The sequence below is a fragment of the Punica granatum genome, chromosome 3, assembly GCF_007655135.1.
Source record: "Punica granatum isolate Tunisia-2019 chromosome 3, ASM765513v2, whole genome shotgun sequence".
Lineage (NCBI taxonomy): Eukaryota > Viridiplantae > Streptophyta > Magnoliopsida > Myrtales > Lythraceae > Punica > Punica granatum.
In genome coordinates this window covers 7099464-7115505 of record NC_045129.1, presented here as the reverse complement: position 1 = coordinate 7115505, position 16042 = coordinate 7099464, and the positions used below count along the sequence as shown (strand labels likewise).

Here is a 16042-nt window from a genome sequence, read left to right as displayed (position 1 = left end):
TTCTTTGATGCCAATAGGTACCTATGGGTTGCTTGCTATTTGTCTTTACTAACCGTACCATGTGCGGACTCACAATCAAGTTAAAAGTAAGCTTCATGTCCGTACTATTAACTCTGAGATCCAACATAATGGCGTGGCAAAGCCGTCATGTAACAGATCCCACATAATGCATTTAACACGAATATATCCATCTAATACACATAACCATCCGAGATCATATTAACTGAATAACCGAGTCATCCAACCCTGAAGATTGAAGACGATCATCGCCAAAGTTTCTTGCTTACGACTTAAAGAGATAACACGCATATCCAAGAAGTAACGAGGAAATCTTTCAAATAAAGACAACATCCTTCCGTAATCCATTTCCTGTGGACAGAAGATAGAATCTACAGCTAAACCTGTTTCCTAAGTCATATATTTCTCCTCGGACAAACCTGAGCATTTATCAACACAAATATGTAAATCATGCGTATAAAGGAAGCTATAGTGCACTACATACAAAATGTTAAAGCTACTCTAGCAATTTAATGCATTCAACATGGTCATTTTGAGAGTTTCTTAGCTCGTAGCCAACCGACCCTTAGAGTGTTCATCTTTTGATTGCTTACTATTTGACTTAACTTAGAGTGGGTTTGATAACCAAAATTAAGTGTTGAAAATAATTTTTCAACACTTAATTCAATTCAACTTATTTGGTAAATGCAAATGGGGTTGAATTAATTGATTAAGTTAAGTAAAAAAATACTATGGGAGATGACTTAATCCATTAAGTAGAAAATTTCTACTTTTTTCCGACTTAATGCGCTCAATGGGGGGTATTTTCTGATATTTTCAGCGGTGCCCCTGAAGTTTTTGACTTTTCAATTTGGTCCTATTTTTTTTTTTTTTTAAATTTTGCTCGGCAGTGTCGGAGTGAGGGGAGGACGCAAAGGGGGGGGGGGGGGGGGGGGGGGGGGGGGGGGGGGCGCCCTCAATCCCGACCACGACCGTCATGGGTGAGGTCATCGGTGACATCACGAGTCGCCAACGACCTCGCCTGAGGGGTGGTGGCCGGGATTGGGGCGACCACCGCCCTTAATTTTCGATCTCTCTCTTCGATCCGAAGAGAGAAATTGACGAAATCAGGGTGGTGGCTGCACCCGGTTCTAGCCACCACCTCAACAAAGGAGGTTGTTGGCAATCATAGAGCTCTTCGACGACCTCATTTGTGGAGGTGGTGGTCGGAATTGGAGGTGGCCTCCGCCCCCTTCTACTCCGATTGACTCTGGTTCCTTTTTTTTCTGCAATTTTTTTTTAAATTTTCTAAATTTAAAAAATTTAAATTAAATATGGGTAAAAGTGAAAAGAAGTTAAAGTAGTGGGTAGTTATCTAAATATAATTTCAATCATTGTAATTTTCATTCAATAAACACTTTCCACTTAATCAATTAAGCACTTATTCTATTTAGATTTTAAATTTTTAGCACTTAATTTTCTGCGCTTAAAATTAAGTTTAAACAAACACAACCTTACACTTATCATGTGAATCCCATAATCAAGCTAAATCAAGTTCATGTTCATATTAGGATGAATTTAACTGTTCCATTTTTTTTTCTGATATGCATTTTTGCTTATGCCACTTTTGACGGAATATTTCCTTATTCTGCGACCTTGGATGGGGTGGTGGCTGTCAGTGAGACACCCCACCACCATTTTCTTCCAATTTGCATAAATTATAATTTATTTTTTAGATTAAGAAAGAAAAACCTATATGTGGAAGACCTTATCCAAGTGTTTTAAGAAATTCCTACAATCTTATTAATACAAAAATTAACGTTATAAAAGTTTCCGAATATTGATCTCACTCCTTTTTTATTCCCTAAATTTACTAAAACTATATTTGCACGGATTCCTTTGATTTTTTTTTAGTTTTTAAGATTAATTTAAATGCCTCTATAAAAAAATAACAATTGACGTAAAATTTTGAAAATAATAATGTTTTACCAAAAATTAGATTGTCTGTTACAATTGGATTAAAACTAAAATATTCAACGATAATTCGCTGGTATCTTAACTAGTATACACAGTTTTATCTGTTAATGCATAGGACGTATATAACTATGCTAAGAAGTGGTTCATACAACAAACTAAGCACTTGAAGCTTGCATTTTACCAGCAATGTAAGGGTTTAAAATCACTTTAGGCACTTAGTGGCTCGTATTGCTAGTAAAGTCTCTCAATGAATGACATTATCAAGGTTTTATTCTTTTGTATAAAAGACGTGTCTTGATGATGCGGCCACATGAAAAAACTCTTCATTCTTGATGATGTGGAATGAAGCGAACAGAACGGGTTGTTTGTAAATTATTAATAAATCTCAAATTTATGGGGTTTTAACATTTTTTTTTATAATATTAGTAAACTAATTGCGTATGCTGCGCATGAAAATAATGTAACTTGGCACACTATTTCACATGATGAATTTTAAATAGATATCAGTTGATTTCTAAATACAAAAATAATTAAGTTTTTTTCAAAAAAAGTATATCTATAAGTGCCTTTTTATTTTTAATATATTTCAAATTATTTAGTCTATTAATATTATATTCGATTTAAAATTTACGATTAACAATGGCAAATAAATCAAAATATTGATGTCTAAGTAAATATAAAACGACATAAATTACTACTAGATATATGTGAGAGTCGTTTCCCTTATTTATTAATCAGTGAATTATATAGAATATAAAAGTTGGTAAGCACAATGAAGATGTGTCGCATTAGCATTTTTCTAATACTCTCAGCTCGTAATTGAGTAACTATTAGAGTGGTCGGCCGTAATAATCATAAAAATTATAATATCGAAAAATGAAATAAATTTCTCGATTCTCGAATAGACATGAAATATTTTCTTGAGTAAAATGAAAAAAGATTTCTCGATGGGAAATAAATATTAGAAACAATCTGGAATGAAAAGTTTTCGGATAAATTAATATATTTTTCCATAAGACAAATAAACTAAAATTTTATTAATTACTTTACACACTCGTGCAATACGAGTCTGCACCTAATCAATGAGAGTTGCAGCTATTTGCGAAATTGAGCTAAATGGGGACTTAAATGTGAAAATGATTCCCATATTTTACACCATGCTTGAGAAACTAGACCAGTAAGCAACATCCATGAGAGGAGCATGCATGGCTGGGAATCTAGAATCCCTCCCGAAAAACGAACATGTCTCCCGTCCCGAGCCAGTACTCCAGCAAACGATCAAAGATTGCATAGCACCAACCTTCCGAAAATCAAAATGGAGGCTCTGGCATGATAATAACGAGTGTGATCTCATGTTCCAGCCAGTTCCTGGGCCGTGGTGACTCAGGTTTGTTTCGGTCATACATAGTTCGATCATTACATAAGTTATTGAACACAATGGTTTTGTGAGGAACAAATTCTGCAAACGATTTATTGACAAAGGACTAGGAGCTTTGCATCTTACTACAGTTGATTCGGCGCTAAACAACGTAACCAGCACCACTGGTTGTTTTCAGACAAATCAACGGCCTGCATGCCAATCAACCGAACCTACAGAGGACACGATGAGATGATACAATACATCAGCTCTGCCTATAGGCGGCATAATTTATTAGACTGACCAGTGGAGCTGCCCTAACAGGATCGAACCCCGTCAACTGTCCCAGTGCGTCCTGAACCAACTCCTCGGCATACTCCCTGGACTTATCAATCCCTAACAATTTTGGGTAGGTGACTTTCTCAGCCATTACGTCCTTCCCCGCAGTTTTTCCCAGCTCCGGGGTTGACTTCGTCACGTCTAAGATGTCGTCCACCACCTGGAACAGCAACCCGGCAATCCTTCCGAACTTTCTCAATTTCTCAATCTCCTTGGTGGACCCGCCTCCCATGATCGCCCCGAGCACAACTGAGGCCTCAAAAAGGGGCGCAGTCTTGTGTAAGTGGATGAACTCGAGCTGCTTTAGGTCCACATTGGACATCCCTTCGGATCTTATATCTTCCTCTTGGCCCATAATGAGGGCCTTAGCTCCAGTCGCGATTTCCCGGATTGCTTGGACAATTTGTGCGGTGCTCATAATACCTTCCGTTTTTACAGTGACATGCTCAATCGCCAATGCTATAAGGCCATCGCAGGCCAAAATCGCAGTTGCTTCCCCGTAGACCTGTCGTTGCAAAAGCTTAGGATTTCTCTAGCAAAATAGAAATAAGGCCCCGGAGACACCCACAAAGCAGCAAATATATCAACCTTACCTTGTGGGTAGTGGACTTCCCGCGACGCAAGTCATCGTTGTCCATACAGGGCAGGTCGTCCTGGATGAGGGACATAGTGTGGATCATCTCGAGGACGCAGGCGATGGGCATGACCTTGGACTGGGTCCCGCCCACGAGCTCGCAGGCAGCAATGCAGAAGATGGGGCGCAGGCGCTTCCCGCCCGCAAGCAGTGAGTACCGCATCGCCTCGTGGATCCTTAGAGGGGCACGCAGGGGGACCGCGGCGTCCAGGGCCTCATTCACTGCCGTTACTTTCCTCTCCATATAATGCTCAAAGTTAAGGCTGGACTGGGGCCGCAGACGATGCTTGAAGTGAGCTCCGTGGTGGAAAAGAGCCTCCTCGAAGTAAGAAAAGGGGATTCTGATCAAGTGAAACAACGGGGGCGGACGATGCTTGAAGTGAGCTCCGAGGCGGAAGAGAGCCTCCTCGAAGTAAGAAAAGGGGATTCTGATCAAGTGAAACAACGGGGGCGGACGATGCTTGAAGTGAGCTCCGAGGCCGAAGAGAGCCTCCTCGAAGTAAGGAAAGGGGATTCTGATCAAGTGAAAAAATAGGGAGATCAAGTGAAACAACAGGGTTCCGATCAGGCTAAAAAAGAGCGCTCTCAAGTTCAGTGACTTCATCGCTTGGAGCATCGGAGTCCGATCTTGCCTTCATCACATCGATCAATATAAATGGTTGGGGATCCAGTAAATAATTAAACGTAGCTAGCAAACAATTACCACAAGATCATTTGGTATAGTGGTGATTGATGAGGACTTCAGAGGTACTAAATTTTTCAGGACTAAAGACAAAGGAAAAAAATCTATATTCTCAATTTCGAAATGAAGCCCGTTTTACATAATTTTTAATGAAAGGCATTTCTAAAATACTCACAGCCATTCTTATCTTATCTTATATAATAAATATAAATATAAATATATATAAATTATAAGTTATAAATAAACTAATAGAAAGGTATTTCTAAAATACTCACGGCCATTCCTATCTTATCTTATATAATATAAATAGATATAAATATAAATATAATAATAAATATAAATATAAATAAATATATAAAATTATAAATTATCCATGAGGTAATAGAAAGGTAGCTTTAGTTTATTTATAATTTATAATTATTTATATATTTATATTTATATTTTTTATTATATTTATATTTATTTATATTATATAAGATGAGATAAGAATGGCCGTAAGTATTTTAGAAATACCTTTCATTAACAATGATGTACAACGTGCTTCATTTCGAAATTGAGAATATAAGATTAAGATGGTCGTAAGGTGGTGACGATGTCCCTCATTGATTGGGTCTAAAGAAAAGGTAGGTGCCATATTGACGCAGCGGAACTAATTGCGATCTGTTGATTTGCACACGAATACCAGACAACAATCTTCTACAACTTGTTGATTCTACGAATACTAGGAAATAGGCGTCAAACTTGAATCAAATCCGAGATTGGGCGAAAGAGCACGGTAGCTCCAAGACTTTATTGATAATCCGAAAAAAACTGTCTTAACCCTATGGCTTACATCGTTTAAATAGAGAAAACGAAAAAATATCGAAAAAAATATAAAATATTCTAAAAAATAGATTATTTCCTAATATAGCAAAAAACGCCATAAATAACATAAAATTGCCTGTTTGAGGCTCTAAACGATGGAATTTGCCTTAAATATCGAAATTTCACTGCAAAACAATGAGTTTTGCTCCGGAAGCTGTTTCCCTTGACATAGAGTCGTCAGAACCTGTTTTTTCTCAAGGTATCGACTTGCCGCTTCTTCTACCACATCACACACGGTTTTGAAATATAAATCCTACTCCATTTCATTCCACTCCACTCCATTATTCTCTCAGTTTAACAACATAATCAATACATTTTTATTTTTTTCATTTAATAATAAATTCTGACACGCTTTTATCTAACAATTATTGCTACTAATTTTTACTAATAAATTTCCTATTTATTTTTACCTCTATATATATATACACACTTTTTTTTATAATTTTCTCCCATTTAATAATAAATTTTCAGTCCAAAATTTTTATGAATAATAATGCGACAATTATATAGAAAAGTAATTATTTTTTACAAAATATAAAAAATAATCAACACCTAACATTTAGTAATTATTTAACATTTCTTAAATTTTTCTCAACCTAATATAGTTATCGATATCATTCACCGAAGAAAATATGATTATGGATATCCTAATTAAACCCCTAAGGAAAATTTAAAGTGCCTCAAAGTTTCTAACGAAATATATAAGATATAGAATTGGATCTTCTCTTGTATAAGAAGTTTCCTCATTTTGCGGTAACATCTACGGAGTTGATTAGATCTTCCGCCCCTTGAATTGAAGCATATTTAGGGAGCTCCAAACAAATAGTGAAGAAATAGAAGAAATTGTTATAATTCGAGAATCAATGAATTGGTGCTTATTAAAGAACTATAATGGTATAAAATGCATATTTATAGTCAATTGAAGAGATATCTAAGTTCATAAAAGGAAATATAATATTTAAAATTCTATAATAATATATACTTAATTGAAAAGAAATATATGCATACATTATTATATATTTTTATTATAATTCTTTTGCCATTTAAATTAATTAAAAAGATATATCAAATATAAAAATATCCTATAATTAAGTCCAAATAAGAAATTTGATATATTTTACTGAATATATTATTTACATAATTAAAGTGAGGATGTGCTTGTATATAATACAAATGGAATATATTTTGTTACATATGCAAAAAATCGATTTATTTACATATATATATATATATATATATATAAGATTTACGTAGCCGAATCAATACATATATATATATATATACCACAAACGGAATATATTGTTATATGTACAAAAGGAATCAATATATACATAATCTATATTATGAATAAAATCAAAATATATTTCAAATTTATTTTTTCAGTGGATCAAGAAAAATTATACTAAGACTAATGGCTTCATTTTTTTTTTGTTACAAAGGAGGCCCATGAATCTAGTACATTCAAATAGAAATTTTAAATATCTAATAAAGTGTCACGGATAGTCCCACTAGGTATCGAACCTAAGACCTCTTGGTCACCAGCCGAGAGGTGCACCACTGTACTATTCCCTCTCTTGATTGACTAATGGCTTCATTAATCCTTGTGCTCATGACATCCCACAATCTTCATGTGATAAACCATTGTGGCATCTCAAAATCTGCAAATTATACATTAAAAGATAAATGAATGAAAAGAAAATAATCAAGTATGTCACACATGAGAATGATTTTAGTCTTTCCCAGCAAGTTTAATGGGAAGGACATGTTATACTTACCTCTACTCACGTTGTGTCTCAGATTATTATTCTCCTCTAAAAGATTGACACACTACGCCTCAGATTACTTACCCATGCCATTCGTGCTATACACACACACACACAAACACATTGAATTGTCACACGCATTATTATTGGAGATATATTGATTCTTACTAAATAAGAAAACTATATATATGCGCATGCTGATTTATATACTCTATATATGCACATGTTGATACATATATCTATATATATGTTATCTATTTTATTTTTCTGTATAATATATTAAGTTGAATGCAAACAACAACAAATTATGTTAAAATATATGTTATTTATTTTATATTTAAGTTTAACTTTATTAGGTTGTAGGTAGTCTACATATTATGTTGTAATGTATATAATCTAGTGCATATTTTGTTCTCTTATATATATAAATATAGGGAAATGACACTTGAGGTCCTATATGTTTGCTAATTTTTTACATCGAGTCCTATATGTTTCACTTTGAAAAATCAAATCCTATAAGTTTGAAAAATGTGTCAAATTTGGTCCTATCCGTTATCCCCCTTAACGGCGTGTCGACGTGGCTGTTAATTGCCAACGTGGCACGAATGGGCCGACTCCACCTGTCCAGGTCGCCCAACCACGAATGACCCGACTGAAACCAATTGCGGATGGCCCGAATTGAATTTCTCTACCCGGCTTGAGCACAAAAATCCCAAATTTTCCAAAATCGTAACCCTAATTCGTCCCTCCCTTCCCGAGATCCCAAAATCGTAAACCCTATTCCCTCTCCCCTCAATCGATTGAATCCCCTCTTATGCTTGATGTGACATTTTATGGAGTAATTCCATATTTTCCTTGAAATCTGCTTTAGTAGTTGATTTGGCAATGTTCCATAATTGCCTCTGTATCTTTGGCCCCTTGTGACTTTCACCCCAATTAGCATATATGTGCTTTGCACACATTCTATGCTCTACATGAGGGAGCAACTCAGCCACTGCTTGTGCCAACCTTTACATAAAAGAATAAAAAAATTAGCACTTTTTTAAAATAACATGAGGGGAATAATGAAGCAGTATATATATTAATTACATTATCTTTTGTTGATCAGATATGATTGACCAACCCAAGCCATCACTTATGTTTAAGTCCTCCTTAAGCAGACTCTAAAACCAAAACCATGTTTCTCTACTCTCTACTTGAACTATAGCCCAAGCAATGAGAAACATTTGATTGTTCCCATCCCTACCAATGGTAGTGAGTAGTTGACCATTAACTACTGTCTTCAAGAAACAGTCATCAAGACCAATTATCTGTTTGCACCCCTTCACAAATTCCGTCTTCAAAGTATCAAAGCATACATAAAATCTATCAAAAATAGGTGGCTCAGCTGGTATTGGCCTTTCAACCTTCATACAGAAGAGGATTCCCTATTTGCTCTTTTCAACTCATCAGCATAAAACCACATCAATGCATACTCTGCTTTACTATCACCAACCAACAAATCATAGACCTTTTCCTTTGCCCTCCTACACTGGGATCTAGATACCTCCACACCAAGCTGCTCCTTCATTAGCTTTTTGAATTCATTTAGCTTGATGGATGGAAGTGATCTGATTGTGCCCATGTAATGTCTACTTAACCGCTGGCTATTGACTCTACTATTCTTGTAAGTGATATTGCAAATATGATTGTCAAACATTTTCCTCACCTGGTAAGCACCAAGGTTCTTCATGAATTTAACAACTATCTTCCAAGGACAGTTCCTCTCTTTACACCTCACTCTTATATACTCGCAATTTTTTTGAAGTATACGTTCCTTTGGGTCTTCATAGAAGCCAAACAAATTGCATCCTTAAACTGTTTTCTATCTTCAAACAATTGACCTACGGTAAAAGTTGGCGACTCACAAGTCGGTTCATATTGAGGGAATGTACCTAACTTTTTGAAGTAATTTCTCGGTTGCTTTTCTCTCACTGTGTCTTCATCCCCAAACTCTAAACTTGATTCATCGGAGTTAATGCTGCACGCCTCATTAGAAGATGGATAATCGGTTATGTCTCATTCATCTCTTGCATCAACAGCAACAACAGCGCCCTTTTTCTCTTTGCCCTTGTTGGCTTGCTTGTCTTGTCTTGCTTCCGTTATACTTGTCTGTACATCCTTCTGTAGACTCAAACTCTTCAACTTTTCAGCTCTCTTTGCCTTCGCAATTTGAACTTGGGATTTGATGTCTTGGAGCTCAGGATCATCTTCTTCACTTAGATCTGCAGGCACATCCCCGAAAGTAAAATCACTCTCACTCCCACTACTGTTATCTTCACTTTCTTCTGCAGCTCGATCTACAATAGCATCAACTCCATTCCTTCTTAAAGCACCTCCTTCAGTAGCCTCATCACCTTCCTCAGTAGCTGCCTTAGTTGCCTTATGTTGCTAAAATGCTTTAGGGTTAGGGTTAGGGTCGGTTTTGTGTTTGACATACTATTGGCAATGTTTATGCTCCAATAGTTGCCCTCTAAGTTGAATAATAGAACAATCCTTATAAACCTAAAATAATCCATCTTTTAACCCCTTCCCATGGACCCAACACAAGACTACCTCTACATTACCTTTGTACCCCATCTTTTCTAATTCTTTCACCATATGCGTAATGGACACTTTGTCTGGGTAAATATCCCAACGCAATATCTCACCCCCACTGTACAATAGTTCTCCTCCTTCTTCCTTAAACGACCCGCCATGGTGTATTTCAAGAGTGTATCCATGATAGTTTAAGTTGTGAAAGTCATCCATTCTACAAGACCAATGTAACATAACAAGCATCACAATGTTGTTTTATGTGTAAAACAATATTGACAAGCATAATAATCTTTCATTAAAAAACAGAAAGCTCAAAAATATTAATGAAGAGTACCTACTGAGGAAAGCTCAGTAAATATTAATCTTCTTCTTCTTTGAGTCGAGCTCCCCCTCTTCTTCTCTAAAATTTAATTTGAAATTCAATCAATGAAATGTACCTAACTTTTTGTATTGAATGTCATTTAATCAGTGGTTATTTTGATTGATGGTAGTAATGGTAGTAATGCAAAGAAATTTTCTTGCTTAATTTCTGCCAAAAAATATAAAAGACAACCTTAATCATTAATTTCTTCTCAGCTCCTATCCTCCCAAATCGTTAATTCCTTCTCAGCTTCTTCGGCAAATGGAAGATTCCTCTAATTATGATGCTTTTAACTTGCTTAATTATTAGTTTATAACCAAAACCATGTATAAAGGAAGGGATTAGATTCAAACGAAGAGCCGAGGGGTAGTTGTAAAGGGGTTCAGGAGAGGGACGAGCTGCTCAGGACGGATGAAAGCGATGAGCAGGACGGATGGAGGATCAGCAGGACGGATGGAGCACGGACGGATGACAGGGATGAGCAGGGGTAGTTGATTTCAGGATGCTCGACTTCAGGAGGGAGGGATCGCGGAATTAGGGACGAATTTCACGATTAGGGAAGCATTTGGGAACTTGAAGTCGGGTTGGAATTTCATGATCAGGAAGGGTTCTGCTCGGGTAGAACTCGAAGTCGGGTTGGAATTTCAGTCGGGTCATTCGTGGTCGGGCGGCCCGGAGAGGTGGAGTCGGCCCATTCGTGCCATGTTGGCAATTAACGGCCACGTCGACACACCGTTAAGGGGGATAACGGATAGGACCAAATTTGACACATTTTCCAAACTTATAGGACTTGATTTTTCAAAGTGAAACATGTAGGACTCGATGTCAAAAATTAGCAAACATATAGGATCTCAAGTGTCATTTTCCCTATATATTTATATTCTGCTGGGTTATGCATATTTTGTTCATTCGAGCTGAGAAGTTCTCTCAGAGTGAATTTTCTACATTCACAAGCACTAGAATCTGAGACATTGCTTAAACGAAATAAGTGTCGAACCGATTGAACCTATCCACGTTGACCTTCGCTTCATATATATTTAGCATTTAGATCATGGCTGTTATGATTAAAAACATGAAAGAACGCATGGTTGGGTCCAGAAATATTAAAGCTAGCCAGCTGGGAGCTGTCCTCCTCCGCCAAGACAAGCAGTTTTGTAGTTTATTTTTTCTTCGGGGTTAAACGATGGCCACGATGGCCCTCACGTAACTTTGTAGCGAGTAGTATACATTGATGGTCGGCATGTCGATTGCAAGGTTTTTTTTTTGTTATTACACCATATATCCAATAATTTTACCGTTTTTTCAAATCTATCATATGCTTTCTATGGTTTACATCTTGCTCCAAATTTATCTCGCCGTCAATTTATCTGTTGATGAAATGTAAGTAGGCTCCAAACCTATTCCACGATTTTAAATTTTTTTATCAAATCTATCCCGGATAAAGGTGCACAACGGCAAGAATGAGCTCATTTATGTTCCACATCAGCAATACCGTTAAATATTGACGGAGAAATTAACCCTAGATAAATTTGGAATTAATTCAATAACACAATTATTACTTTTTTATCTTCTTCTTAAAATTTTCACATACTTTTCCTAACTATTTTTGTTTTCATATCCTCAAATTAAACTTAACTTCGTTACTACACGCTATGAAACTTTTTCCATAAGAGAATAAGGAAATTATAAGGTACAATCACTAAGATAAAAAGAGATGGTATGGTGTATTATGTAAATATTTTACTAAAAATTTAAGTAAAATTCCCTAAATATTCATGTAATTTATTAACAATTAGGTGCAAGTTTGCCATTGCACAGGTGTATGAAAATTAGTAAAACTTATTTACTTGATATTAAATTAATTTTTTAATATTAAATGCTCTGATATACCTTAGACTGTCTACCGAGTTTAGGGAAATGATAAACACACCTGTCGTAATTGATCTGTGGGCATTCTTCCGGGGAAATCTTTTTGATCTTGAAGTTTCAACAAAAAAATTCATGGATCTAAGAATTGGGCAAAAAAGTGAAAGTCCTTTAGCCATAAATGTTCCTCTTTCAATGATGATTTCATCTCTGAACATTTTTCATCCTTTATACGTTTTGAGCAGTAGAATTTTTTAGAGAGCCCCATGAAAATGCCACCAGTCATAGAACCATCTTTAACATTTTTTCGTATCTTACACCAAAATGAAAAAAAGCAGATATGCATAAAACTAGAGTAAAGAAAGGCCTGACTCTAGCCTATAACATAATTTGCGTAATCGTAAGTTTGAGGAGAATAAGGTTCCGAGAACTTTCGTGTGGTGGTTAAAGGAGCGTTTCAGTCTGAAGGGAAAAGGATTTTCATGATCTTGGGGCCATTCCCGTTTAGGATGGAGTTTTAACGTGTGCCGAGTGGTGAACGCTAGTGATTTGAAACACTTGGATGGGGGATTTTAGGAGTAAGTATAAATTTTACAAGAAAGATATGGTTAGATGATAAGTCAAAAAATATCACTGCTGTGAAAGGAAACTAATAAGAGGAATACTGTTTAGATGAACAGTTTAATTTTATTAGAAACTAAGCATATACTAAATAAGGAAAAGTGCTAAAAAAAACAAAAAAAGAAGGCATTATCAGTTTGAGAGGAAACATTTCCCATGGATTTTGGGCTGTCGATTTCTCAAATTTTAGTTTTCACACTCTTTTTTATTTTATTGGAAGCCTGCACTTTCTTTTTCAGTGGAAATTTTTTATAAATAATAATGCAACAATTATACAGAAAAGTAATTATTTTTTACAAAATATAAAAAATAATCAACACTTAAGATTTCGTAATTATTTAACATTTCATAAAATTTTCTCAATTTAATATAGTCATCGATATCATTCACCGAAGAAAATACGATTATCGATATTCTAATTAAGCCCCTAACGAAAATTTAAAGTGCCCCAAAGTTTCTAACGAAATATATAAGATATAGAATTGGATCTTCTCTTGTATAAAAAGTTTTCTCATTTTGCAATAACATTTACAGATTTGATTAGATCTTCTGCCGCTTGAATTGAAGCATACTTAGGGAGCTCCAAAGAAATAGTGAAGAAATAGAAGAAATTGTTATAATTCGAGAATATCGTAAGCTTTGCTTTTGTTGTATAAATAGGATAGATGGAAGGGAGGAAGGCATTGCCAAAACACTGCCTGATATCCTATTTAGAATTTCCATAGCTATGCTCAAAGCTTGTATCCCTTTTCCACGAATTTGTATTCCTTCTTCCTCAACTCTGTACGAAAGATATCCTTGACGAAATAAAGGAAGATTTACAAGTATTTCTATTGTTCAAAATTATCTTTTATCATGTTTTACTGGTTTAAAATGAATTATTATCAAAAAATAAGATACAAAAGATTTGAGCTTGATTGTTTATTTGTGGTTCTAAGATATCCCCAAAATGAAAGTATTGCTTTATACAACAAAGTTATTTTTGATCTAATGAATAGAAATATCAAAATGATATTAGACGTAAAGAGAAAACATGAGGAAAATAGGTGATCAATAGTTGCCTATATTTGTTAGCATTCATTGCATACATCATGTCATGAATGATTTTGAGATTTCAATAAATAGAATAGTTATAAAGTCATTAAATTGGAATAAAAGGTTTAATAACTTTATGCATTTTTATGTTGATTCTTCATTATTTTATTATGCAAGCTTACCAGGATACGTATTTAATAATCACGAACATAGTCAAAGACTGATTGGAAACATGATAAATGCTTTCTACGAAGAAAAAGAAAATGAAAGTCATGAAAATGGAGGACTTAGAAGTCAAGATAATGAAAGCTTAGATAGTGATTGGTTTCAAGGAGACGATGATCCCGAAGAGTGAATGAAAATGAGTTATAATCAAACAATCAAACATTTAATGATTCATATAAACGTTGATAGGAATGATCTAAGTGAATGGATAAAATACAAAAAAGTTTTGAGAGAGAGAATAAATAATTTAGAAAGTTTATTAAAAATTCCAAAAATTTATCAAACGCCATTATTCAAAAGAAGTCAAGAATTAAATACTTATAAAGAACAATTAAAGCAAGAGTTATTTTATGTATTTACATTAATTGGAAATAAGCAAAGGTTTATAGAAAATGAAAGAAAAAGAATTTCTTCATTTATTTGCTAATATATTTCATATTTTGTTTATATAATGGTTAGAAAAAAGCGTGTGAGAATATATTATTAAATAGAAAAAATGATAAAAAAAGTAATGATTATATTGTTAAACTAAGAGAATAAATTAGTGGAGTGGAGTGGAATGGAATAAGATTTATATTTGAAAACAAAATGGCACCTACCTTTTCTTTATACCCAATGAATGGGGGGAACCGTCACCACCTTACGACCATCTCCTTACGACCATCTTAATCTTTTATTCTCAATTTCGAAATGAAGCACGTTTTACATCATTGTTAATGAAAGGTATTTCTAAAATACTTACAGCCATTCTTATCTTATCGTATATAATATAAATAAATATAAATTAAATAAACTAAAGCTACATTTCTATTACCTCATGGAGCCACACGGCATCTTAGGGATTTTTTTTTTAACTTTATCTACCTAATGGACAATTCTTACTATTTGACGCGTCTATATCTATATACAATATTAAAAGCTAAGACAGAAAGCCAAATTATGCCACATAAGACGAAAAAAGCCTTATATCGCGTGACCATTCATGTGCTAGCCTATCACTGAGTAACATTTGGCATAATATGGTATTGACATGTCACAGTTTATTAAATATAGATTAAAGTGATCGTGAAAGAAGTTGTAACATTTAAATAGTTTATTTGACTTCACCAAAAAAAATTTACTTGAGGCATTATTTAAAAAAAATAGTGATTCTAAAGAAAATGAAAAAGCAACATGTGAAAAGTATTCCACTATTATCTTCTTTCACGTCAATTCTTCTTCCTACATATATTGCTTGCTCAATAGAATAAAGTTGATTAGCAGGATAAAACACATTGAGAAAATCAAAGATTTTCAAACCAATGACAAATTTCTACATGCTAGGCCTAAAGACTAGTTAACATTATTAAGCGTAATTGAGTTGGCGTAATGAGATAGCTTTTCTCCTTCGGTCATTAATATGGGTAAATTCTATAGTATAGTTATCAAAACTGATGGCTTAATGTGGTCAAACACTTCACTAAAAATTTAAGTAAATATCTCTCAATATTCATATAATCTAGGTGATACACGGGAAAGATTTTTAATTTTTTAACAATGAGTAATATTGGCAAAAAAAAGAGTAGTATTTATAATTAAATACGTTATGAATTCTTATTCAAGAAAATATATTATGGATTAAAATTGTTTCACTCAAGAATTCAACGAGTTTAATAGAAACTATTTTTCATCGAGGAGCGGAATTTTAATGTCCCAACTGGGGTTTTTGTTCCTCATTGAAATCACATGATCTGCAAAAGTAAAA

General features: G+C 34.5%; 1 protein-coding gene across 1 annotated transcript; it reads right to left on the bottom strand.

Annotated features, from left to right (window-relative positions):
• Nucleotides 1-3366: 3366 nt before the first annotated feature.
• Nucleotides 3367-4952, bottom strand: LOC116198751 (geranylgeranyl pyrophosphate synthase, chloroplastic-like). Its single transcript, XM_031528979.1, has 2 exons — nucleotides 4264-4952; nucleotides 3367-4175 (listed from the first exon to the last, which is right to left on the bottom strand). Exons 1-2 carry the CDS (start codon nucleotides 4918-4920, stop codon nucleotides 3597-3599), a joined length of 1236 nt encoding a protein of 411 aa, XP_031384839.1. The 5' UTR covers nucleotides 4921-4952; the 3' UTR covers nucleotides 3367-3596.
• Nucleotides 4953-16042: the final 11090 nt, after the last annotated feature.

Coding starts and splice junctions, on each gene's coding strand:
- LOC116198751 (XM_031528979.1), bottom strand. CDS start 4,920: ATGCTCCAAGCGATGAAGTCACTGAACTTGAGAGCGCTCTTTTTTAGC. Junction 4,176..4,263: donor GGAAGTCCACTACCCACAAG/GTAAGGTTGATA, acceptor TTGCAACGACAG/GTCTACGGGGAAGCAACTGC.